General features: G+C 36.0%; 1 protein-coding gene and 1 long non-coding RNA gene across 2 annotated transcripts; one reads left to right on the forward strand and one right to left on the reverse strand.

Moving 5' to 3' along the window:
• Positions 1 to 5500: 5500 nt before the first annotated feature.
• Positions 5501 to 18529, forward strand: LOC112497157 (uncharacterized). The gene is made up of 3 exons (XR_003063748.2): positions 5501 to 6454; positions 6569 to 7303; positions 17962 to 18529. It is a non-coding gene; the product is annotated as an uncharacterized LOC112497157 (long non-coding RNA).
• A 5348-nt stretch (positions 18530 to 23877) lies between these two features.
• Positions 23878 to 26317, reverse strand: LOC102620119 (probable O-methyltransferase 3). The gene is made up of 4 exons (XM_052434866.1): positions 25533 to 26317; positions 25346 to 25422; positions 24676 to 24745; positions 23878 to 24576 (listed from the first exon to the last, which is right to left on the reverse strand). The coding sequence occupies exons 1-4, from the start codon at positions 26289 to 26291 to the stop codon at positions 23878 to 23880; spliced, it is 1605 nt and encodes a 534-aa protein (XP_052290826.1). The 5' UTR covers positions 26292 to 26317.
• Between the last annotated feature and the right edge of the window lie 561 nt (positions 26318 to 26878).

The following is a 26878-nucleotide window of genomic DNA, read 5'->3' on the forward strand; positions in this document are numbered from 1 at the left end:
AATGCAAACTTTGTATTCTAATTTTATAAACATATTATTATTCTGAAAGCTAAGATGAGTAGAAAATCTTAGTTCAAAATGAAAGTAGCAATTCCATGTCTAAACAGACCTTAGTAATCATTTTTGCCATGTTGCACAAGAATATAAAAGATTCAATAGATGAAATATTTTTGGAAAAAAAAAATTACTTCCAAAATGTTTAGCATAAAACAGATAATACTACACTTTATCAAACTTATTTTGGAAAAGAACTGGACTGTTCCCCCTTTCTGTTTACTCACTATAGCAACAGCATCTTGACAAATCTATCAAAAATAAAATAAAATAAAAACAACGGTGACAAATCTATAATAATAATAATAATAATAACAATGTTGCGGAAACGTGAGTTGAGCAATTACTAATGTGCAACTTCTGAAGAAATATAAATGTGGTGTTAAACAAATGTAAAGAAAATATAACACAATGATTTACGTGGTTCGGCATAATGCCTACATCCACGGGCAAAAACTGAAAAATAATTTTACTAACAATGGAAATTTATAAAAGTGGGAACAACCCACAAAACCCACAACCCCAATACACCCAAATGGAATCTCACTAGAACACTTAAATGGAAGTTCTCTCAAATTCTCTCAAAGAACTCTCTACTTCTCTCAAATTGGGATGATTTACAAATGCATTTTGCGTCTCTATTTATAGGCAAAGCATGCTCACCTACCACACGGCTTCAATTTGACTTTAATTGGCTAAATTGACAAATTTGGTAATTGGTGCCAAATTTGTCATGCAATACATGCTAGCTGTCCCATGCCATTTATTCAATTTGCATATTTTCAAAACCTAACTTTGCTTTTTTGAAATTGGTAAGCCGACCATTTGACTTTTCAACAATTCTTCACCTCGGCGAAGATTTAGTAAATCTGAGCCGATTGTCAATAAATCATCCTCCAGTCTTTGCCTTCTCCGACTGCTTTTAAACTTGTAGGATATTAGTCAAGTTTAGACAATGCCCAAAGTTGATCGCCGTCACTACCTTGGTCAACATATCTGCGGGATTATCTGCAGTTTTAATTTTCTGAAGAAGAATCTTCCCCTCATCAACAATTTCCCGCACAAAGTGAAATCATACATCGATGTGCTTCGTACGCGCATGATAAACTTGGTTCTTCGTTATGTGAATAGCACTCTGACTATCGCGATACACATTAATGTGCTCCTGTGCCAATCCCAAGTTTTCAAGCAAACCTTGTAACCAAATAGCCTCTTTAACAACCTCTGTAATTGCCATGTACTCAGCCTCTGTGGTCGACATTGCAACTGTAGACTGTAGTGTAGACTTCCAACTAATTGGCCCTCCAGCAAAAGTAAATACATATCCGGTGGTTGACCGTCGTTTGTCCAAATCACCAGTATAATAAGAATTAACGTACCCGATCACACCTTGACCAAGTGTATCGTCTCTTTCAAACAGTAAACCAACATCCACGGTCTTCTGAATGCACCGTAGAATCCATTTCACAGTTTGCCAATGTCCTTTACCAAGTTATGCATATATCTGCTCACTATACCAACTGCATGTGAAATGTCAGACCTTGTACACATCATTGCATACATCAAGCTACCCACTGCATTTGAATACGGAACTTGTAACATGTATTCTAGTTCCGCATCTGTTGAAAGAGATAATTGTGGAGAAAGCTTGAAATGAGAAGCCAACGGGGTACTTACAGGTTTTGTCTGCTCAGTCATACCAAACTGCTGTAGTACCTTCTTTAAATATTGCTTTTGAGATAAGCTTACTTTGCCACGATCTCTATCTCTACATATCTCTATGCCAAGAATCTTCTTAATTTCACCCAGATCTTTGATCTCAAACTCTTGGTTGAGTTAAGTTTTTAACTTCTCTATCTCATCTTTGCTCTTCGATGCTATTAGCATATCATCGACATACAATAACAAATAAATGAAAGATCCTTTTTGTAGCTTGCAAAAATACACACAATGATCAAATTTATTTCTTGTGTACCTTTGCCCTTTCATAAATTGATCAAATTGCTTGTACCACTGCCTCGGAGATTGTTTCAACCCATAAAGCGACTTTGTCAATTTGCAAACCCAATTTTCTTTTCCAGCAACCTTAAATCCATATGCTTGAGTCATGTAGATTTTCTCTTCCAAATCACCGTGTAAAAATGCAGTTTTTATATTAAGTTGAACTAGTTCAAGATCAAATTGCGCAACCATGGCTAGCAAAATTCGAATAGACGAGTGTTTCACAACTAGAGAAAACACCTCATTGTAGTCCATTCCTTCCTTCTGAGCGTAACCCTACACTACCAATTTAGCCTTGTATAGAATTTCATTTTTATGAGGAAATCCTTCCTTTTTTGCATATACCCATTTGCACCCAATTGCCTTCTTTTCCTTGGGTAGTGTAACTAACTCCCAAGTTTCATTTTTGTAAAGAGACTGCATTTCTTCGTTTATTGCTTTCTTCCACTGTATGCTTTCTGGATTACTTATTGCTTCTCTGTAAGTGGAATGAACATCATTATCTACAATTGGAAGTGCATAGGCCACCATATCAACAAAGCGAGCAGGTTTGCGAATCTCTCTGCGTGGCCTTCTATATGCAATTGAATCTTGTTGCTGTGAAGGTTCTTGGGTCAGAACCTCTTTATCATTTTCAATCGATGGAGAATCACTATCCATCTCATCGACACCAGCTGGATCAACTTTAACTTTTTCAAACTCCACCTGCTGCAAAGTGCTACTGGTCTTGTCATCCTCTTGAGAATCTTTTTGTTTCAACATAGTTGATTCATCAAAAGTTACATCTCTGCTGAAAATAATCTTCTTCGTAATAGGACACCAGAGACGGTATCCTTTTACTCCACCAGTTATACCCATGAACAATACTTTTTTTGCTCTTGGGTCTAACTTAGATTCTTTTGCATGATAAAAAGCAGTGGAACTGAAAACATGTAAAGAATTATAATCAGTAGCAGGTTTACCAGTCCACATCTCCATGGGTGTTCTGCCCTCAATTGCAGTTGATGGCAAATGGTTGATCAGATGGCACGCATATACAACTGCCTCAGCCCAAAACTCTTTGCCCAATCCAGCATTGGACAATATACAACGAACTTTCTCCAGTATAGTTCGGTTCATGCGTTCTGCCACCCCATTTTGTTGTGGTGTATCTTGAATAGTGAAATGTCGCACAATACCCTCATCTAGGCATACAAGTTATTTCTTCTTGTGTCTTTCATCACCGTCAGCGCCCCAGCTACTACTTTCAACAATCCATCTCTTAAAGTGATTGTGAGCCCTTTAGATTCTAGGACTCCTAATGAGATGAGATTTTTCTTCAAGTTTGATACATAGCGAACATCTGTCAAAACTTGGATTGAGCCATCATGATTCGTTAATTGGATTGTACCTATTCTCATGGTTTTACAAGCATTGTCATTGCCCATAAAAATAACTCTACCATCTAGCTCCTTGAAGTTAGAAAACTAACCCTTGTTAGGACACACATGATATGTACAACCCGAATCCAAAATCCACTCATCTGAGTGACATATCAATGTCATGCCAACCAGACTAAAGTCTGACTCCTCATTATGCTCTATTACATATGCATCAGAAATAGCCTTGCCCTTTTGTAACTTAGGACAATTCTTTTTCCAATGCCCTTTCTCGCGGCAAAAAGCACATCCATCTTTGGCAGGTCTCCCTTTAGACTTGTTCCTTTTTCCATGTTTGCGGCTTTACGAACGACCTCTCGTTATCAGTGCTTCTGCAACTGTATCTCTGTGATCCTTTCTGTCTTTCTTTCTGGTCTCAGAGTTGTACAATGCACTGCATACAACATCGAATGTGACATTGTCCTTCCCATGAAACAAAGTAGTAGTGAGATGATCATATTCATCAGGAAGGAAATTCAACAACAACAGTGCCTTATCTTCATCTTTAAATCTCTCATTCAGATTTAGCAAATCCGCCAATATCTTGTTGAATGAGTTCACATGGTCATTCATTGACATGCCATGTGTATATGTAAATCGATAGAGTTTCTTTTTCATATAAAGCCTATTTTCAAGGCTTTTCTTCATATATTTTTCTTCCAGTGTCTCCCACAATTTCTTTGCCGATGCCTCCCTCATGACAGAGTATTTCTGATCTTTAGCCAGACATAGGCGAATAGTACCACATGCCTGTCTATTGATTTTTATCCACTCTTTGTCATCCATCACGTCAGGCTTTTCTTCAAGAGCAACGTCCAACTCTTGTTGACATAAGACATCCAACAACTCACATTGCCACATACCAAAATTATTGGTACCATCGAATTTCTCCACTTCAAACTTTGCATTAGTCACAGTAGTTCTCGTTGATGAAGACGATGACGATGCCTCTGCCATCCTTTTTATCTCAAATGATCAGTTTCTTCAACAACTATTTACACTTAAAAACCAGGCTCTATGATGTTTATTTCGCGTGAATAAATGTACCAGGAAAGTTCTCAGGAAACTGGACTGGAACTAGGTCCCAATTAAAAACCAGAATCCTTAAACTCTCATCGCCTTTGTTGACAGAACTTTTCTAGACATGCAAAAATACACACTACTTACAATAGACTGTCTCCACTGTATTCGTGAATAATATCGTATATGAGAATAATACCGTATACGTAAACAATATCGTATCCCCCCAAGTACAAACCGTCGGCTCTGATACCACTTGTTGCGGAAACGTAGGTTGAGCAATTACTAATAGTGCAACTTCTGAAGAAATATAAATGTGGTGTTAAAAAAATGCAAAGAAAATATAACACAATGATTTACATGGTTCGGCGTAATGCTTACATCCATGGGCAAAAACTGAAAGATAATTTTACTAACAATGAAAATTTACAAAAGTGGAAAAAACTCACAAAACCCACAACTCCAATACACCAAAATGGAATCTCACTAGTACACTCAAGTGGAAGCTCTCTCAAATTCTCTCAAAGAACTCACTTGCAATTGCTCTTTACTTCTCTCAAATTGGGATGATTTACAAATGCATTTTGCGTCTCTATTTATAGGCAAAGCATGCTCACCTACCACACGGCTTCAATTTGACTTTAATTGGCTAAATTGACAAATTTGGCAATTAGTGCCAAATTTGTCATGCAATACATGCTAGCTGTCCCATGCCATTTATTCAATTTGCATATTTTCAAAACCTAACTTTGCTTTTTTGAAATTGGTAAGCCGACCATTTGACTTTTCAACAGACAGCAGCAACATCTCAACAAATAACAATAGGTTTCTTATAAGAAAATATTCAAACTTCTAGCACAAGAATGCTAACAAGCTCAACAAGTTAACAGAATTTCAGCTTCCTACCATTTTTGAAGCTTCTAGCACAAGGATGTTTTCCGGTTTTTGAAGATTTAGTTTTCTTTTCTGAATTCGACGAAGCTTTAATTTTGACTTTTGAGTGAGAGAGAAGGTCTCATTCGGTGCGAAGCTTTAATTTTGAGATAGAAAGAAGGTTTCACCGGGTGTTGGATAAAAAAAGTGTTTTATGGGTAGTTAAATAAAAATTAATTGGAAACAAATCATGACCATTAAGTTTAATAATGTCACGTGTCAATGGATCTTCAGGAGCTCAAATAGTGATCAAATTAGAAGTGGATATCAATCTTACTGATTAGACATTATTAGGCCATTACTTCTTGAATTTTAACTGGTGTAGCTTGATTTTCCACATCAACTTTTTAGGGATTTGGTACCTTTTCAAAGTCGGTTTCCGTTTTCTTTTTTGGCAATTTGTGACGCCGTTCACCATTATATATATGGGATATGGTTGAACAGTTATTTGTTGCTATCGTCTTATTGTTTTGCTTTGATTTTTTTTCTTGTTTATTCGGAAGAGTTTGAAAATGATCATTCCTGTGTTTGTGAAAATGTCTCTCCAAGTTATGAGCATATGAGTTGCGATTAACTCTGACGTTCTCCAGATCTCCCTCCCGGTGTCACTTTTACTCTCTATCTCGATGACATCAGGTCTATTCCTGATGATGCTGTTTTGGCAGCAAGTTATATATTTGTATTTTTCAATTGCGCCTCTGGTTTTAGAGTCTTTTTGAGAAGTCTGGTGTGAATCCACAGATGATTGGTCCAAGTACGCTCCCCTACTTGCAGGGTTGTAGTACTCTGAACACCACTCCTAAAGGCAATCATTACATAACCTTGCATGATTTCTTGATGACGTGCCGGTTTCAGCAATTCAAAGCGTGAGATCTGAAGGAAAAGAATAGTTATTTTACTGCTCCTTGATCTAATGGCTATCCGATGGCTTCGCATCCGTTCTGTGATCGCAGAGACAGTTATAGACAGTGGACAACCTTATCCTCATTGATTATTTCCGATCCTTGGCGCAGTACTTACTATCAGCGGTATGAGTTTAGGAAGAGATACTATAATTTTTTCCCTCAAGTTTCTATTCTTGCTTCCTGTTAATTACTTCGCCATTTTCCTGTTCTTATTATTATTTTGGGATGCTTTTTCAGGGAACGATCTTGTTCAAATCAAGCATGATGTGGTCTGAGAAACTTATCTTCAGGCAAATTATAACGGGTTTTGTCCGGGATGGGTTCCTTGAGAATTGTGCTCTGTAAAGTGCTATCAGGACATTGGACCGTATCAATCACTTGATAATATTTGACGAATATGGTATTCTAGTTGCTCCGGAATCTATTTCAAAGATGTCTTCTCGTGATAATTTCGAAACGAAGCGGATTTGTCATTTTCTTCGTAATCATGAGATTCCGGATCCCAGCAATTATAATGATTTTTATAGGGAAGGTTTGGAAGATTATTCGGATTTTAGTTTAGAAGATCCGGGTGTATCTGAAACCTCAAGTGGCCTCCGTACTTTTGATTCTAGTGTTCCGGCTATCCAAAAATGTAAAAAGGCTGCTAGGGCTCTTAAAGATTCAAATAAGCCTCGAAGAAGGTTACACAGACAGGGAAACTTAAGATTATGAATGATGTTTCTGACGAAGTAAGCATAGATGGGGAATGGGAGGACGAACCTGATTCGGAAACAAGATCTAAGAAGAAGCATGATCCAATCATTATGGGTAAAGAACACAAACCAAATCCGCATCCAAAGAAATCCAAAGCAGAAACGGAAAATAAATTTGAAGATTATAAGGAATACGACGATTCGAATAATGAAGATCCCGGTAAACTCGATAAGGATGCTGAAAAAGAGATCAAAAGAGTTAGAGATTATTTACAAGGTAATCAATTTTATTTATTTGCCATTCTCTATATTACGCATGCATAATATCATGAAAAATGAATATAATTTTTTGTTTTGTTTTTCCTTATTTAGTAGGGTATTTGGTTTTTCTGATAAAGGATAAAATCATATTAAAAATCTAAACATCTATATTCTCTTTAATTTTTTTTTCTCTCTCAATGTAATTTCTATAAATATTATACATTGATATGTTAACAAATTTAAAGAATAAATCATTGTCCCAAACAACTTTAGAAAAATACTTTTTCCGTCTTAAATTTTAATGCACATTACACATATTTTTGCCATATACAAGAAATTATCATTATGTGGAGATAAGTTTCTTAAGACAAAATTAAAAAAAAATATAACTTATTATAATGTAGAGTTTATTCTTACCATAGCTAGTTTAAATTGATATAATAATTTTTTATGATTACAAGGAGATTATTTTTATATAGAATATGACTATAGATAGAGATTTTTCCGCATATCATATATATTTATGTAATTTTTTTAAGGGACTTGCTAATCGTAAAAGGAGCTCCGCCCCGCTAGTTAATAAAATATCTTTAGCTTCGCCTTGCTAGTTAATAAAATATCTATGATTTTAATTTCATGATAAGTATCAGAGGTAGATAAGAAAAACTAGACCATCTAAACTCCATATGCTTGTGACTTGTCTGATTGACGCTAAGTTTGAGTCTCTCACCATGAAAAAGTGGACAGAGTTTGTCACCAGGCTTTTTCAAACTATGTGTGGCAACTCACGTGATTGCACAAAGTACTCCACTTAGCCAGCCACTTAAAATGTCCAGTAGAAGCTAATGCGTCGCAAGTAATTCAAGACTCGTAATGAAGGTTATGCAAGAGAGATTTCTCACCAACACAAAGAATAACACACACAAGCCACGAGAACACAAATGATTTGCTTTTTACGGAGGCACCAACCCCCAATTTTTCTATTTTTGTGGTAGTGTCGTTAGGGTGCATCAAATTTAAAACTTTACTACTAATATAAATAACTAGTACAGAGTGAGTAAGGATCGATCCCACAAAAATTATGCTAGTTATATTTATTATCAACTCTAAAGTGGGACTTAAAATAAAAGAATAATAGGAATAATAATATAAATTAATCTAACTAAAGAAAATGCCAATTATAAATAAAAGGGGGGTTTTATGAATTTTTAAATAAATAGAAAGAAATAAAGAACTTAAAACTACGAAAACAATAATTTAATAACAACTCTAATTAAAGGAGAAAGAAATAATAATGAGAAAAATTTTGGTTAAAAGATCATTTGCCACCACCAAACATGCACATCATATATCAATTATATCATCAATTTATATTGAAACTATCAACTGTAGACAACAATAAGTTCTGTTAGTCTCAATCTTTCCTTAGTGTGTCGTTAGACAAAACAAGCTCTTCACCTAATTTCTAACCATTAAATAATTTAAAATTAGCTCTTTAAATTTAAGATAATGGAAGCATTAAGTAGAGAAAGATATTAGATTGATCTAGCCAATAAACACACAAGCTCGGATTATTTAACCTAGGTTATATTCTCCAATTGAAATAACTAATTCCAATCTGCTACTAATGATTAAAATATCAAGACAATTACGGATCAAGAATTTTAATTTACCAATAGAATTTATTCAAATCCTATCTAATTGCCACTTAAATAAGATAAGAATAAAATCATAAACATTAATTATAGAAGAACATAAACAATCTCAATTAAATAAACTGAATGATAGAAATTGAACATTAATCATATGAAATATTTGGGGTTTTGAATTCACCCTCAACCAAACAAAAAATCTAGCCTAACATAATTATATTAAGAATAAAAGAGTTAATAAAACTAGACAAATAGATTAATTCAAACGGCTGCCTCCCTATTTTTTTTTCTTCTCCTTTGCGGTTGCAAATTGTTGAGTATGTGTGGCTGCCGATTCTTTTGAAATCAAAAGCCAGAAGTTGGCTTTTATAGTGCTTAAGCCACCGACCTTAGTAATTAAGGTTTGAACTTTTGTTTTCCATTTTTTTTCCTTTTTCATCCTCATGCACAAGCTTTTGTGATTGGCCATGATTTCCAAAAGCCAAAAGGCTTTATTTTCCGTCCTTTCACGTGCTGGCCACTTAATATGGCAATCTTTTTTTTTTTTTTCCCAATTTTGCTTTCATGTGATGGCTTAGCTTGTTAATTGGCTTGGCTTCCTTTTTGACTTCCTTTGTCCATTTTTAGCTCCATGTGCAAGATTAATTTTGCTTGGCCCGTACAAGCTCTAATTGGAAAATATTCTTTATTTCTTTCTAATTCTTAATCTCTTTTGCACTTTTGTCTCTCAATCTTCAATTCTTTTCATATTCTGATTCTTTCAATTAGATTTCTTTCCTAAATACTCCGATTTAATTTCTCTTTAATCCCATAATATACCTAAAATAACAAAATAAAAAAACTAAGATAAAAATAACACAATAAAAATATAATTTACTAAATTAAAAATTAACTAAAATAACTAGAATATTTAAGACCAAAACAAGAAAAAAGATGAGGAAATTAATAGCAAAATATATGAAAAATATGCACTTATCATTCTGCATAATTCAAGTTTCGCATGCTGAAGGACACAACTCTCCACAATAAGAAACATTTACAAATAGTTCAAGTTTCGCATGCTCAAGGACACAACTCTCTGCTTAAAACTTGTGCCCCCAACATACATCCCCATCACTAGTTATATACATAAGTTTGCAAATGACACCCCTATTTGCTAGGTTTATGTGGCTGCGCCACCCTCACACAACCTAAATTTCCCTCCCCAAATTTTAGGCACCACTAGCATTATCTAAAGAGCACATCTCTACTCCCCCTTGAATCAAGCAACCGCTGCCCATTTAGCCTATTAGCAAGGAAATCATGGGATATAATCGCCACTGCCCATTAACTTTGCCCCTCATTTCTGGGCATGTGATCCAAGCCCATGTTTTCACACTTAGTTGTACCCACAATTGCCCACTCATGCTTAATTTTAGGGCCACTTTCTAAGAGTTTCAGCCACCATACTCCATGTTCAACCACCATTGTCCCGCACTTAGCCCGCAAATGAACTCTTTTCATTTTTCACATGATTTGGGCCCACGTGCATGCCCCATGTTGCTGCACAGTCATGCACACTCCGACACACAATTATGCCATTATCTCGCAAACTACCCATGCAATTGAGCTACTATCTCACGCATCGCTGTGCCCCACGCTTGCGGGCTGCTGCGCCCAGTGCTCGCGCGCTCTTGTGCCTTCGCGCTTGCATGCTGTTGCGCCTTGCGCTCAAGTGCCCTACGCCTCGCGCCCACCGGCCCATGCGCGTCACACCCGCTCGCCCGTGCATCTCACACCTGTGCACCCATGTGCTCATGCACTTGTGAAATGTTGTGTGCGCTGCCCATGTATGCCCTTGCGCTCACTATCTCGCATTCCCTACACCTATGCCACAACGCACACTTGTATCAGCGGCCCAGCCCATACGTCATACTTGCTTTGCTTTGATGCTTGCCCCCAAGCACGCCTATGTTTCTGCCATGACTTGGCATAAGGCCCGAAGCCAAGCCAAGACAGTCGGCCATCATGACTTACAGTGGTAACAAACCTCCCCCACCCAAAAAGCACAACGCCTTCATCGGTGGGGTAAATATGTCTGCTATAACCTCCCATACTCAAAGCTATAACCTCCACTAGTGCAGCAACATCTTCCGTAACCTTGTTCAGCTTATCCAAAATCCCATTCATAAACTTCGCCCAAGTTTGCTTTACATTTGCCGTCTTGAGGGAGTTGATTTATGTGTTCTTAGCCAAGCTCTCCAAGTCAGGTTGTAAAGTGCCCACAATTGCCTCAAAATGCACTAACCTGTCCTTTTTTGACTCCCCTGTCATGTTGGTTTCCACTATTATCAATCTCCTTGAAACTACATAAATACATTCTTTCACTCTAGTTTCTCCCTAAAACTATAAAAGCACCTATCCGCAAACTGATTTAACCGAGCTTGGCTCTAATACTAAATTGTCACTGAAACTGAGGTAGCCGTCCTCTGATACCAATATGGTCACCAAAATTTTTCTAACTATGTGTGGCAACCCGCGTGATGACACTAAGTACTCTGCTTAGCCAGCCACTCAAAATGCCCAACGGAAGCTAATGCATCATAAGTAATTTAAGAAGGTTATGCAAGAGAGATTTCTCACCAACACAAAGAACTACACACACAAGCCACGAGAGCACAAGTGATTTTCTTTTTACAGAGGCACCAACCTCTAACTTTTTTATTTCCGCAATAAGAAAAGTTTACAAATAGTTCAATTTTCACATGCTCAAGAACACAACTCTCTACTTAAAACTTGCGCCCCCAGTATATATCCCACCACTATTTATATACATAAATTTGCAAATGACACCCCCATTTGCTAAGGTTAGGCGGCAGGTCACCCTCGCGTCACCTCAGTTTCCCTCACAAATTTTTATACACTATCAAGCATGATTTAAGTAGCACATCTTCATTCCCCCTTGAATCGAACAATCGTTGCCTATTTAGCCTTTTAGCAAGGAAATCATGGGGATGTAAAAGCCGCTGCCCACCAGCTCCTCGATAAGTAACCACCACTACCCACTATCTTTACCCCTCATTTCTAGGCATGTGATCCAAGACCATGCTCTCCTACATAGTTGCAAAAGACATTGGCCCAGTTGCGTGGGCAGTTTGCGGGATAATTCGAGAGAGTGGCGTAATTGCATGTCAGAGTGTGCACAAGTTTGCAGCAACATAGGTCGTGCACTTGGGGATAAATCATACAAAAAAAATGAGAGGAGTTCATGCGCGAGACAATGGTGGTTGAATGTAGACCATGGTAGCTGAAACTCTCCGAAAGTGGCCCTAAAATCAAACATGAGTGGGCAGTTGTGGGTGCAACTAAGTGGGAGAACATGGCCTTGGATCACATGCCCAAAAATGAGGGACAAAGATAGTGGGCAATGGCAGTTACATCTCATGATTTCCTTGCTAATCAGCTAAATGGGCAGCAATTGTTTAATTCAAGGAGGAGTGAAGATGTGCTCCTTTGATCATGCTTAGTGGTGGCTAAAATTTGGAGAGGGAAATTGAGGTAGTACGAGGGTGGTGCGCCACCTAACCTTAGCAAACGGGGATTTCATTTGCAAAGTTATATATACAAATAGTGATGTGGATGTATGTTAGAGGTGCGAGTTTTGAGTAAAGAGTTGTGTCCGTGAGCATACAAAACTTGAACTATCTATAAACTTTTCTTATTGTGGAAATAAAAGCATTGGGGCTTGGTGCCTCCGTAAAAAGTAAATCATTTGTGTTCTCGTGGCTTGTGTGTTGTTCTTTATGTTAGTGAGAAATCTCTCTTGCATAACCTCTATTGGGAGTCTTGGATTACTTGCGACGCATTAGCTTCTGTTGGGCATTTTGAGTGATTGGCTAAGTGGAGACTTAGCCCCATCACATGAGTTGCCACACATTGTTAGAAAAAGCCTCGTAACTAGTTTGGTATCAAATCCAGGCTCGGTTAAATCAGTTTGCAGACAACTAGTTTTGTAGTTTTGGGAAGAAACTAGAGTTCAAGAGTGTAGTTATATAGTTTCAGGGAGATTCACAACGACGAAAACCAACATGAAGGAGGAGTCGACAAAGGACAAGTTGGTGCGCTTGGATGCAGTTGTGGACACTTTACAGTCCGACTTGGAGAGTTTGGCTAAGAATACAAAAATCAACTTCATCGAGACGGAAAATGTGAAGCAAACTTCCATGGAGTTTGTAAACAAGTTTTCAGATAAGTTGAACATGGCTACAGAAGATGTTGCTATACTAGCGGATGTGCTTAAAGGGATCTTGAAAAGGAAGTGGGATTGCTGAAACATGCAGTAGGGAACACCTCTGAGGCAGAGGATGGACCTTCGAAAGTTAAAGTATTCGAACCAAAGGCTTATAAAGGAACTTAGAATGCCAAAGAGTTGAAAACTTTCTGTGGGACATGGAGAAGTATTTTCGAGCTGTTCGTGTGCCTGAAGTGGAGTGGGTCATTATCACGAGCATATACTTAGAGGCCGATGCTAAGTTATAGTGGTGGAGTAGGCTTCAAGAGGATGTTAAAGCGCAACGACCAGCGACTGAAACTTGAGACAGGCTTAAACGAAAACTGAAGGGACAATTCTTCCCGAAAAATGTTAGCTGGCTACGAGGGGGAGCTCGAAGAATCTAAAGCATATTGCATCGATAGGGAATTGCGTCAAAGAATTCAGTTCATTGATGTTGAACATCAAGAACATGTCGGATGTGGACAAGCTTTTCAATTTCATGTTAGATTTGGAGTTGTGGGCTCAAACAGAATTACGGAGGAAACCTGTGAGGGATTTACCGGCTGCAATAGCAGTGACCAATGGCTTGGTAGATTTCAGATTTGTGAACGCTTGTCCTTCCAAATATAAGAAATCAAAGGATGGTAAGAAAGGCAATTCCTACTACTAGAATTTTGGTAAATATCAAATTCGTCACAAAAAATAATTTGCGTCAAAAAAATTATGGTCGCAAGTTGGTCACATTAGGTCTGTCGAGGAAAAGTATATACGACGAAAAAAATGGTCACAAAATATAATTTCACTTTGTCTCTGTTACCTTTTTGCAACCAATTATTTCGTCATAGATTTAGAATATTTGCAACCATACTCAAACTGGTCGCAAAAAATTTAAATATAATATTATGTTTTAATTATAATTTTATAAAATTATAATTTGTTTATTTTTCTTTAATAATTAAGACAATTATAACCAACGTCATGAAAGTAGAAAAATTAAATTAAAATTTATTATTGATAAAAAATACACAAATTTTAGCAAACGAAATTACATTATTTAGAACAATTACATAATTGTAACACTTGGACAATTACATAATGATCCTCAAATAACATTGTAATATTTGGAACAACTATATTTGTTCATAAATTTCTTGATTTTCTTCACCTCTTTGTATATGAACTTCAATATTTAATTTATACCAAAAAAAAAAAGCACAAAGGTTAGTTAACTTCTACACATGATAATTAAATAAAATTATGTAACCAAAAAAATAAAAAAGTTTGTGAGAAAATAAAATAGGAAGATAGAGTGAGAACAAGAGAATGAGAATTATAAGAGTGAGACAACTTAGAGATAAAAATGAAAGAGAGAAGAATATTACAAATATATATAACATGCTAGTCTTTTGCGACCACGTTTAAATTTTGGTAGCAAAAACTTGTTCAAATTGAGTTTAATTGTGTAAGACGGTTCAATTTCCGCAAAATCTTTTGACTTTGTGCAACAACTTGAAAGGGGTCACAAAAAGTAGATATTTTGAGACGAAAATTTGGTTTTGTCCCAAAAAAGAAGTCGCATATTAATTTTATCCTTTTTTGTGACGAAATCTTGAAGTGGTCGCTAAAAGTATAGAATTTTCGACGAAAATGTTTTTGGTCGCAAATAAATTAAAAATAAATATAATTGGCAAATGCTTTTGCGACAAAAATTGTGTTTGATCCCAAAAAGTGAGTTTCTGTGATAAACTTAATTTCGGTCACAGAAAAACAAAACATTTAGCGACGAGATCGTCTATGGTCATAAAAAGTGACATTCTGTGACAAAAATTATATCGTCACAAAAAATATGGTCGCGAAAGAATATAATACTTGTAGTGTTCTTACATGATGGTGGTGAGAAGAATAACAACCAAAACAAAGCCAAGCAAGTGAATCCACAAGGAAAGAGGAGTTCGGGGTGCTTCATCTATGCCAGAGCACCACTACTAGAAAAATGGGCTTTACTGATACTAAATTAGTGTCAGTAATTACTTTTCCTGACACTTGTTAATTATGTCAATAATGCTCCAGCCAGAACACACTGACACTGAAAATTAGTGTCAGTGATTTTTGTGTCAATAATTTTTGTCACAATAGTATCACTAAAATAATGACACGATGGTATCAGTGTTTGATGATATTATTTACATGTCAATGATTAATGTGACTACAGTATCAGGAGCACATTGATTCATTAACGTAAAATATTATTAATGTCATTTTAAAATATTTAGTGTCAGTATTTATTGATGTTATGCTGCTTTTGTTAATAGTATGTTTTTATTTTAATTATATTTTTTTTCTACAATCAAAAGAAAACTCAAGATATATTAAATATACCAAATCTCACAACACAATTCACATAACAAACATTCCAAATACATAATTTAAATTAATGTAATTCAACTACACCACTGTTTGGAAAAGAAAAACATAAGTATCAAATTAAGTTTTCGACAAGTTCTAGACAATAAAGTACTAAATTAAGTTTCAACAAACATTAACGGACAAAAAGAAGCACAAGAGTGTCAATAAATATCAATATGTGGCTTCATTTTTTTCCCACCTACAAGTACATAAAATCAATTAGTACACAACAAATAATAAATCTTGGATATTTGGAAGAAAAAATCATCATAAATTACTCATATATTACCTTGTGATTTTGGGCTATAATTAACTTGGCAACATATGTAGCCCATTGATTATGAAGTCGCAAGAGCTCTTTCATGACGTACAAGCAACAATATTGTAACATATCCCCACTAATAACAACCTCGCAATTAATCCATATAATTGTTTTGTACATCTCATGGTTATTCACATAATCTCTCCAACAATACGCAGTGTGCCAATCATTAAATGTTCATCAGTTAATTAATATAGAGAGAGACAAAAATTTTTAAAAAGAATCTAGCTAACACTTTTTTTATCGCTGTCATTAACCTCTCTTAAATCCTAAGTGAGTGATGTGCAGTAAGACGGGCCTTAGTGGCTTTTAATAAGTCGAGCTAATTCATAAGTGAAGTAACTAATAAAAATTAAGACTTAAAATAAAAAAAAATGTCTTCATATTCTTTAATGGCCTTATAAGTTTTTTTGTTTTTCATGTTTGGTCAATGAAGAGAGTGGGATTCTGGTGGTTGTGTGAGCCGCTAGATTTGCCATGCTGGCGATCATGGAGTTCTAATTTTTGGCTATTAGGTTGAAGCAAACAAATATTTAGGCTTAAGTACAGTGACAATTTGACACAACTATCAACGAAGTTTTGCATGCAAAACACAACTTTTAAAATGAAGAAATGAGAATAATGTCAAATAAAAAAAGAATAATTGAATAATTCCATTTAAGTATTTAACCATTCAACTTTTTATATGAACACAAGTTTAGCACTCACGCACTAATAAATTTTGGCTGTGAAAACTATTTAGTTGGAGTAGAGATACAAACATGCAAAATTTGTAAGCTCATGTTTATTTGACATATATTTCTCAAATAAAGAATGATGCAGAAGCAAATCCTTTAATAATTGTAAAGGCATATCATTTAAACAAACAGGAAAACTGCATACCATGATGAACCCCTTTCAAAGTGTAAGCTGGTCAGCACAAACCACTTTCAAAGTGTAAGATAGTCAGCACAAACCACTGAGTGCCCAAATTCGCAGAAGAAGCAGGTCTACAAGTTGACAAAACCAGCAACCTCAGTCAAAATTATGATACCAATGCACGCAGTTAGAGGTATGATCATAGTTATCAAAAATAAAGATATGCTCTTCCGGCTACATAGGGGAAAAGAAAAGCATTAAGTGTATTATACTTCTTCCAGCCACTTAAACATGAGGTTTGATTTCTGAAGGTAATCAATGATTACTATTAAACTAATCGCATAGTTAATTATTTCTTTGCTGCCCAAAAGGTTGTTTCCCTAATACTCCTAGCAGTATCCTGGCTGAAGATTTCATTTCTCAAATAATTTTATATGCAGTAGAGTTGGCTTCACCAACTTCTCATCCAGTGAGGAGAAAAAAAGAAGAAAAAAGCAATCTAATTTTACTGCTATCCATAGCACTCCACTTAACTTTATGAGAATCTCATTCTAGTTAATTGAATCATGAAGAAGAGTAATTATATTACAGCGAATGGTAAGGGCACTGCCCTGCTTAGTTTCCAGTGTAATGTACAGATTCCAGAAACATCTCTTTCTCTGAGCTATTTTCTCAGCAACCAAACAACATCTCTGTTTTCTTTCATATGCAAAGAGATAAAATGGATCAATTTAAATGAAGAAAGAACAAAAAGTCTTAACATACCACCCAGATAAGCAATTTATTCGGGGCCAAAGGATTCAATGTATGGTATCTGACAAAGGTTGTTTGCCTTGTATTGTCAACTCTCTTGCAATTTCTATTCCAGAAAAAAAATCAGCTGCTCATTTATGATAAAAACAAAATTTAAAATAAAATCAATAGATCTAAAATCAATTGTGGCTTTAAGGAACCTAAAGCCACAATGTTAATTGATCTTAAAAGTTTGTTATAAAATCATATGTAGAAGCAGTTAGTTTCAGTAAGAAGTACATGACATTTAGTAGAGCAATTTTAAAGAATTCTCTATACAAAACAAAAAAGGCATGGATACCCGTTGATTTCTCTTACTGGTCACAGGACACTTAGGTCCATTATCTCTTTTCTTCATGCTCTATTTATCCATTTAAGGTTACCTTGAACAGAGATTGTGGTGGTATAGCAGCGACGACGGAGATTGAGGCAGTGCGACAGTGACGGAGCGGCTGACAGAGGCTGAGAAGTTATTACCGGTGACGAACGGATGAGTATTGATGATAACTGGAAGTAGTTACGGCCTATTGGTGATGATCGCAGTGGATTAGTTACCGGTGACGGTCAAAAATCATAAGTTACGACAGTGGGTTTCCAACTTTGGTGCATGAGATATGATAGGAGATGACGACAACAAAAGAGACAAAAATATAGAGAACAGACTTTGGTGCATCGGAGATGACGGCAGTGGCTAGTCGAAAGTAGTGACGGCAGTGGCTAGTCGAGAGTGGTGACGAAAGTGGCGAAAGAGATTTTGGGTATGTCGGCGGCGTGGTAGTGATTTGTTTTGTTTTCGATTGACAATATGATGAAATGAGGGAAAGAGATTAGGGATTTTACTTTTGCTATTATATTTTTGTTTTTAATTCTTTTAAAAAAATACTTGTATCTTGAATCTGTAGGTCATGTGGTTTTTGGTTCAAATGTAAAAACTTTAAATTTTAAAAGTCTTTAGTTCGAATCGGAAGATTTACAAATCATAGTAATTTTTTTTTTAACCTCTGATACTTCAGTGCCAGTGGTTTTTGATACTTAATTTACTGATACACTGATATCAGTAATTTGTGATACATATTTGTTAAAAGCGGAAAATGGTGCATATGCATACAATTACTGATACGTTTTACAAAATGTCAGAAACTAAGTGTCAGTAAAGGTCATTTTTGTAGTAGTGACCATTGGGCAAAAGATTGTCCAAAACGCGAGAAGCTGAAGGCTTTGATGAAGGAATTAGAAAGGAAGTCTTTGAAACCTTTGGAGGTTGAAGTAGCAACAACGCCCATGAATCTGTTACAAATGTCGAGCAACTTCGTCAAGGTAGAGAAAGAACCAATGGATCAAGAGGTGCTAGCAAGCATTCTGAGGGCTGAATTCCACCAAGGGGGACTAATTTGTGCAACAATGTGGCTGAACAAAGTTAAAGTGAGAGCAATAATTGATACGGGAGTGGAAGGAAGTTGGGTACCACATTTTGGTCTGCAAGTCGCTAGAGCCAACATTGCCGTGGGTCTTACTTCATACTATCGGGTGGTTCCGAATGACACAATGGTGGCCAACCTAAGTGTGGGCACTTGGGTGTGTGAGACAACATTTATGGTGATAGTTATGTCCTAATTTGATGTGATTTTGGGAATAAAGTTCTTGTACAATGCATAGGTGCATGTACTATCTCACTTGTCGTGTATTTAGATCGGGGGCATTAAGAGCCATGCACAGTTGAATGCGAGTATCGGAGTTTGAGTAGGCTGAAACCATCACTCTAGACTATCAACAATGGTTTAGATCGGGGGAGTTTTGCAATGATTAGGTTGAAGAGCACAATCAAGTTAAGAAAGACCTTGACGGGTAGTGAGACACTTGGGCCTCGACTAGACAAGTTACCGAAGAAGATAAGTAACCAAAGTATAGCAGAATCAAAAGCTAAGTCCTTGGCAAATTTTTCTAATTACTGGAAATTGACGACAGTAAGACTGAAGGAGACATTCAAGAAGGTATCAGTTGTGGTGAGTCTTTGCCGTACGAGGGAAAGCGATGGTGCATTAAAAATGAAGCACAAAGCTTCGAGCACTGTAAAACAGCAAACGAGAGTCCTATAAAAACTTCACAGTGGCTGCTTGGTTCATGTTCGTGCTGTTGGGTGTAATGACATTGTTCTCTATTTATTGATGCACATGCAAGTGGTGTGAACATCAAGCATTGTGCGAGGAAACTCATTATAGTGGGCTGAAGTGGAAAATGACATGTGTGGCTGCCGAATCCGAGGGAACTTTAGCATTCCTTGGCAACAAGGCAGCAAGGATGAAACTTTATTGCGACGTCTACAAAATGGACAAGCGAAGGCTTGCGTGGACGTAATGACTTGTGGAAGTCGAGAGGGAACAATTTGTAGCGACAAGTACATTCTTAGGAAGAATGGCTAGTGGGAAAATCGCTAGCACAAAGTTATTTAATAGGTAGTGAATGATTCCACATGGGCAAAATTGCTTGCTGGAGTGCGCCAAGCATGCAGCAACATGGGGCATGCACAGGGTGCCAAATCATGTGAAAAATCAGATGTGTTCATGCACGGCTGTGTGCGGACAATGGCAGTTGAATGTGGAGCATGGTGGCTGTAACTCTCCGAAAGTGAGCATAAAATCAAGCATGAGTGGACAGTTGTGGGTGCAACTAAGTGGAAGAACATGGCATTGAATCACATGCTTAGAAATGAGGGGCAAAGATAGTGGACATTGGCGATTCCTCATCGAGGAGGTAGTCAACGACGGTTACATCCTATAATTTCCTTGCTAATACGCTAAATGGACAGCGGTTGCTCGATTCAAGGGGGAGTGGATATGTGCTCCTTAGATCATGCTTGGTAATGTTTAAAATTTGGGGAAGGAAATTAAGGTGGCGCGAGGGTGGCGCTATTGCACACATTAGTCCCCCTTGGTAGAATTCACCCCTTAGGATGCTTGCTAGCACCTCTTGATTCATGGGTTCCTTCTCTACCTTGACTTCTTTGTTGCTCAACAGTTGTAACGGGTTCATGTGTGTTGCTGCTACTTCGGCCTTCAAAGGTTTTGAAGACTCCCCCTTCTGATTCCTTCACCAAAGCATTCAGCTTCTCAAGCTTTGGACACCTCGAACTCTTCTTTCCTTACGGTTTCCCTTGCTTGGCTTTGTTTTAACCGTTATTCTTCTTCCCACCATCACGCTAAAAATTGCCTTTCTTACAATCTTTTGATTTCTTAGATTCGGAAAGAGAAGCGTTTACGAATCTGAAATCTACCAAGCCATTAGCTGCTGGTAAATCCCTCACAACTTGCCTCCGCAATTCTGTTTGAGCGTACAGTTGCAAATTGACATGAAATTGATCATCTTGTCCTCATCCGACATGTTCTTGATGTCCACCATCAACGAACTAAATTGTTTAACGTAATCCCTCACTAATCTGGTATGCTTTAGCTTCACGTGCATAAGTTTAAGAATTATTACCTCATATTATTGTCAAGGATTAGTAGAAAATCACGGTATTCTTTTTGTTATCTTTTAGTTCATTCATTATATTGTGATGTTTAGGGCAAATAGATATGTATCCAACAAATATTTGCGTGGGTATTGGACACGGATAAGAATTACACTTGTGTCCTCAAGTAATTAACCAGTCATCAAATCGGTTAAATAATTTTTTAAGATCAAATAATAAAGAGAAATAAGCACAGTCTATCTAAATTTCCATAATTTCTCCATTAAAAAATTTAATTACCATATTTAAAAAATATATTTTTTTAATATTAAAACAACTCGATCTTAAATTTTTCATCTTATTCTTACTTTTCATATATTGCTAGGGATGACAATGGATTGGATCTAACCCAAGATCCACGTGATCCAAATCCAATCGGATCAGATTTGGGTCAGTTTAAAATGAATTTGGATCGGATTTGAATATCAATGTGCGGATTTAAAATGGATCTGGAGCAGGTTTGGATCCATATTAATATCTAAATCCATATCCATATCCACCCATCTTTTTATTTTATTTTATTTTAAAAGTTTCTTAATAATTGTGGAATTATAATAATAATAAATTTTATTCATAGCATATTAGTGGTATTTACCATGCATTTAAACTCTTAAAATTTAAAGGTTAGTTTTGTAAATTTAAAGGTCAGCCAGCCCCACAACATGTACATGCAATATTCAAATTGCAAGTCCAGTAATACAACCTGGCAATTTATTTTATTATATTGGCCAAATAATTTTTAAGGAATATAGTTATTCATATATTTAGTCAAATATGGGCATAATAAAAATAATAAAGGACTGGATATAAATCATATTTAATTTATATGTCATTGTCTAATATTGTAGGAATGAAGGTGGGTGTGTTGTTGATATTAGACTTATGAAGGAGACAATAGAATATTAGATTGATTTTACTCCTATAATTACTTTTGAACAATATTTTATTATCTTTCTTATTTGTTGTTTTGATGTAAAAGTATAAGCTACAATATTTATTATATTTTTGAGAAAAATTATATAATTTATTTGTTATCAATACATTTTATCCAATGAATATAAATAAAAATTCAAAATTGTACGGTACCAATCATAAAAAACAAAAGGGATAACCATTAACATGTATTTGATGACAATTAAAAAAATTCATATTTATTTTGTACACATCCAAAGTAATATGTATATTTGCATATTCAATTTTTTTTGGTTATTTAGAAAATATTTATCAATTAATTAAAAAATAATTTTACATCCATGAACTTGTTAATTTTTAAGTTATTTATCTATTAAAATAAGCCAATGGAAATATTAAAAATATTTAAATTTAAGGTCCAAAATAATCGCATTATCAATACTATAAAACTTTATCCAAAATAATCGCATTATCAATACTATAAAACTTTATACCACATTATGAAAAAATTAATTTTAAAAATATACATAAAATACCACATTAATAAGTATTTTAATAAAATATCCAGTTGAGGAAACGTAGCATTTCTCTTAATGAAATTTATGGTCTTTGTTCTTTAAAGTTTTTTTTTTTTTTTTTGTCAAGAAAACATGCTACTGACCTCAAACAAATAAGACCCTTGATTTTAGGGAAATTTACACCATTAACCATAAAATTTTTGGCTTTTTCCATCTTAACCCCCAAACAAATTTCTATCAACATTAGCCACAAAAAACCTTTGAGACCAAAATACCCCTCTCTCTCATCTCTCCCCCAACACTCTCTCTTTCACCCATCTCTCCCAAACTGAAGAATCTCTCATTATCAGTGGCAACATCAACCCTCGTCGGCGGTGGCTTCATCCCTCATCGGTATCCGATCTATCATCCACAGCCTTCAACAACACCTAGGTTAGCCATTTTATTTATTTTCATTAATTTAAAATGAAATTTTAGAATAATAGTGGTTGTAGTTTGAGAGTAATGGTGGTGGTGGTGTTTGTGGTGGTAGTGTTTGTGGTGGTTGTTGTTGTTTTGGGAGTGTGTTGATTTGGGAGTGTTGTTTTGGGAATGTCAAACCACTGCCCAGCGAAGGGCGCTAGCTCGCGCCCGTCACTGGGCAGCAGCGCGCGCGCACGCCCCTGCTATCGCACCAAATTACATTGGGTTTAACATTTTTTTCCGTCAACTCAATTTATTTTATTTTTGTTGTAAATGCAATGTAATAATGTTATAAATATTATAGATACATGGCGAAATCAGAATCATCGAATATCGAAGTAGGTAGGATGTATTTTCGTTATGCCGATCACTTTTCGGGTAGAATTTCGAGCATGTGTAATTTATCTTCGGTCGTAAAAACCATCGAGGAAAAATTAACAAAGCGACAGTTGAATCTATTCAAGAAGGATATATTTGGGCATTTTTTGGAGTGTCAAAGCTTTCCATTTTGTGGGGGTAATTTTGCACAATCTTTTACTGAGGCAAGTGGCCCATGAAGAAGATAGCCGTGAGGATCAGTTATGGTTTCAAATTGGTGAGCATTTGATTCGCTTATCAATTGTAGAATGGTGCCTGGTTATTGGACTTTCATATGGTGTTGATAACGAACTAAGAAATAACAAAACGGTGCATAGGCTACGGAATACGTATTTTGGTGGTGTGCATCGCAAGATCAATTTTAAGGAATTTGATGCATTATTTAAGAAGTTGAAATTCGAGGAAATGGACAATATGGACGCATTAAAGATTGCACTCTTTTATTTTGTGGACAGAGTACTAAATGCAAGAATAAATCACTGTCAAATCAATTTCGATTGGCTTAACGAAATTGATGATATAGAGTACTTCTAAAACCGTTCATGGGGTCGTTTTTCGTGGGAAATGTGACCGGCTCCTCCATCATCACCATTATTATTGAAATGAGTGCTTCTCATACTATTAGAAGGTTTTGCACAAACATTAACCCCATCTGTCTCATCATGAAGATCATCATTGTTCCGGAAATTATTGTTGTGATACGGAGAATACCGTTGCTCCAACGACGTTTTTATTGGAAATACCGTTGCTCCAACATCCTGTAACGTAATGCCGTTATCATCAATGTTGTCATATTTGTTGTGGATTGGAGAATAATATTGCTGCACCGATATTGTCCTTGGTAACACCTCTTCTTCATTATCGGGGCCAGACATATTTGCTCTAAATGAAATTTCTGTATCGACATGTGGCTCAATACCTTCGCTTGGAACTCGAGGTGATGTGGTCACGAATATAGGAATGCATCCAAAATTGGCTACATTGGATGCCATATGCAACACAACCCTCATCATTTCTTCATCAAATATATCTATGGGCAGTGCACATATACGATGTAATGTGTTACTAGACTTCAAAGTTATCTTCATTGTAATACTATATTCATTAGGGTTTATTTGGAACACCTCGTATACGCTTGTCAATAACTGATCAAACAAATAATTTTTTCCAACCAAAAAAACTCTATTTTTACCATTCACATACTCCATATGGCCATCCTTTAATGTCTCCTATCAATCATCGTAACACAATTCAAATACAACTGAATCCATTAAGCCTGAAATTATAAAAATAAAAAATAAATTATTTGAGCCCTATCAAATTAATACAGTTGCAATGAATCTGCCTCTTCGTGCGACAGGCAGCCTGTTGCCAGATTTACCCACGACTCGCAGTTCACTGAAACTCTCAACCAAGTTTAGAAAATAACTCATACCACTATGTGATGCCGATTAGTGTTGGATCCGGATAGATTATGATCGGATTTTACTTTTATCGTTGCCTTTTGCTGTCGTCGTTGGTTGATGATTCAAGAGTGGAAAGCTGCCTTTGGTTTGACGAAAAGGGGAGAAAGAAAATTGTTTTTGGTTTGTAAAGAAGGGTAATTTGGGAAGAAAAACATGTGTTTAACTAATGTTGATAGAAAAAAATTGAGAGGATTAATTGTGAAAATAGCAAAAGTTTTATGGTTATTTTTTTAAATTTCCCTTGATTTTATAATCACGATATGACATGGATTTATATTTTACTAACATAACAGATGGTAAGAAAGCTCTGAAAAACGATGAGAATTGACGTGGATTAATATTTTACTTACATAACAGATGGTAAGAAAGCTATATAAAAGGATGAGAATACTAAACACAAAATGGACAATACGGTAGACAAGTAGACTATATTTTACTAACATAACAGATGGTAAGAAAGCTATAGAAAAGGATGAGAATCCTATACACAAAATGGACAATATGGTAGACAAGTAGACTATATTTTACGTACATTTTGATTGGAATTGCTTCTTTACATTTCTTTAGTAATTTCACGCTTTCTTCATCATTCCAGTTATGCAGTATCCACTACAAGTACAATTTGGTCAGATCCATTAGGCGCAATTTGGATTCATACACTAATTATAAATATTTTTAAAACTAGAGAAGAAGAATTGGATGAGTAAGAGATCCTTTACCTTGAGTAAAACAGCATTTGCCTGAGGTATTGCCTCAAACATGTTCCCTCCAACAAAGTCCAGATTATCATTAGTCCCTTGCAAATTATCAACCACGTGTGGAAGATCAAAAACAGTGCATTTAATATCAGGAAAAGCCGTAGCAATGGCCCTTGCCAGGGTTCCTGTGCCACCAGCGACATCAATCAGGGACTTCAACCCCTCGAACACCTCTTTACAATCTTTAATCACAATCCCAGCTATCAGCTCCGAATCAGTGATCATGAGATCATAAAATAAGCTTTTAAATTTGGGTTCATCAGCTACCCGGTCCCAAACTTTTTTCCCATGCGCTGTCTCAAACAGCGAGGGATCATCGTTTTGCAGCCAAGTTCCCAAGCAATGAAACGCAGTTGTATATAACGGATCAGCAACAAGATCCACAAATGGTGCTGCCTTCAAGGGCGTATCCTTAAGAAGAAGTCTAGAAGCGGGTGTAAGAAAATACTCATCATCTTTTTGCTGAGCAAAAAAGCCTGAGTGAACTAGAATGCGCATGACGCTTTGAATGCATTCAACTTTATTTGGTTTTATATTGAGTGCTGAGGCTATTTGTGAAAGAGTCGTGGGTTGGCCATGGCTGTGAATGATATCTGCTATGCCAAGCTCAACGGCACATTTTAGTGACATGGAATTGACGTTATTGAATGTACAATTCCACACCTGAGCTTGAGCTTTAAGAAGCTCAGAGCTGCTAGCAGCATTCTCTCCATTAATCATATTCCTTTTAAGGCTATATTCCCAGTTGTGTGAACCCTGAAGATTCAAGGCTCTTTATATATAGCAATCTATCATCAGATCCAAAGCAGCGGATTAATTACGTTACCTCGTTGAAAACGTTAATCTATTGTTTCTTATTATTCAAACACTCCAATAGGGTAGGAAGTATCATAGATTCCCATTTGTTAATTGACATAAAGATTCGTTCAGGCATCTTTTTTTGTGCGCTAGTTAAATTTGATTTGAGTTGCTGTGAGTCAATTGTCTAAGTAGAAGATTTTCTGTCTATATATTGTTTGTAATCTTTGAGATTTTTAATTAAAGGCGGGTAAAATTGGATTTAGATCGAATTCGAATCAATCCGATCAAATTTCAATTATTTAGATTAAGAGAAGAAATCATCATAACGCAATTTTAATTATTCAGATTAACAGAAAAAGTCACTTGAACACGATTGGAATATTAAATTCCATCCAATTTGAGTTAAATCGGATTGAACAAAAATTTCATACTTATTCGAATAGGATCGAATAAACTATTCAATTCCCAATAAATATGAAGGAAAAAAACAAATAATCCTTCGTGTA

The sequence above is a fragment of the Citrus sinensis genome, chromosome 2 (genome assembly GCF_022201045.2).
Source record: "Citrus sinensis cultivar Valencia sweet orange chromosome 2, DVS_A1.0, whole genome shotgun sequence".
NCBI classification, from domain to species: Eukaryota; Viridiplantae; Streptophyta; class Magnoliopsida; order Sapindales; family Rutaceae; genus Citrus; species Citrus sinensis.

Coding starts and splice junctions, on each gene's coding strand:
- LOC102620119 (XM_052434866.1), bottom strand. CDS start 26,291: ATGATTAATGGAGAGAATGCTGCTAGCAGCTCTGAGCTTCTTAAAGCT. Junction 25,423..25,532: donor CAAATGCTGTTTTACTCAAG/GTAAAGGATCTC, acceptor TTGTACTTGTAG/TGGATACTGCATAACTGGAA. Junction 24,577..24,675: donor GAGGCAGATTCATTGCAACT/GTATTAATTTGA, acceptor GATGATTGATAG/GAGACATTAAAGGATGGCCA.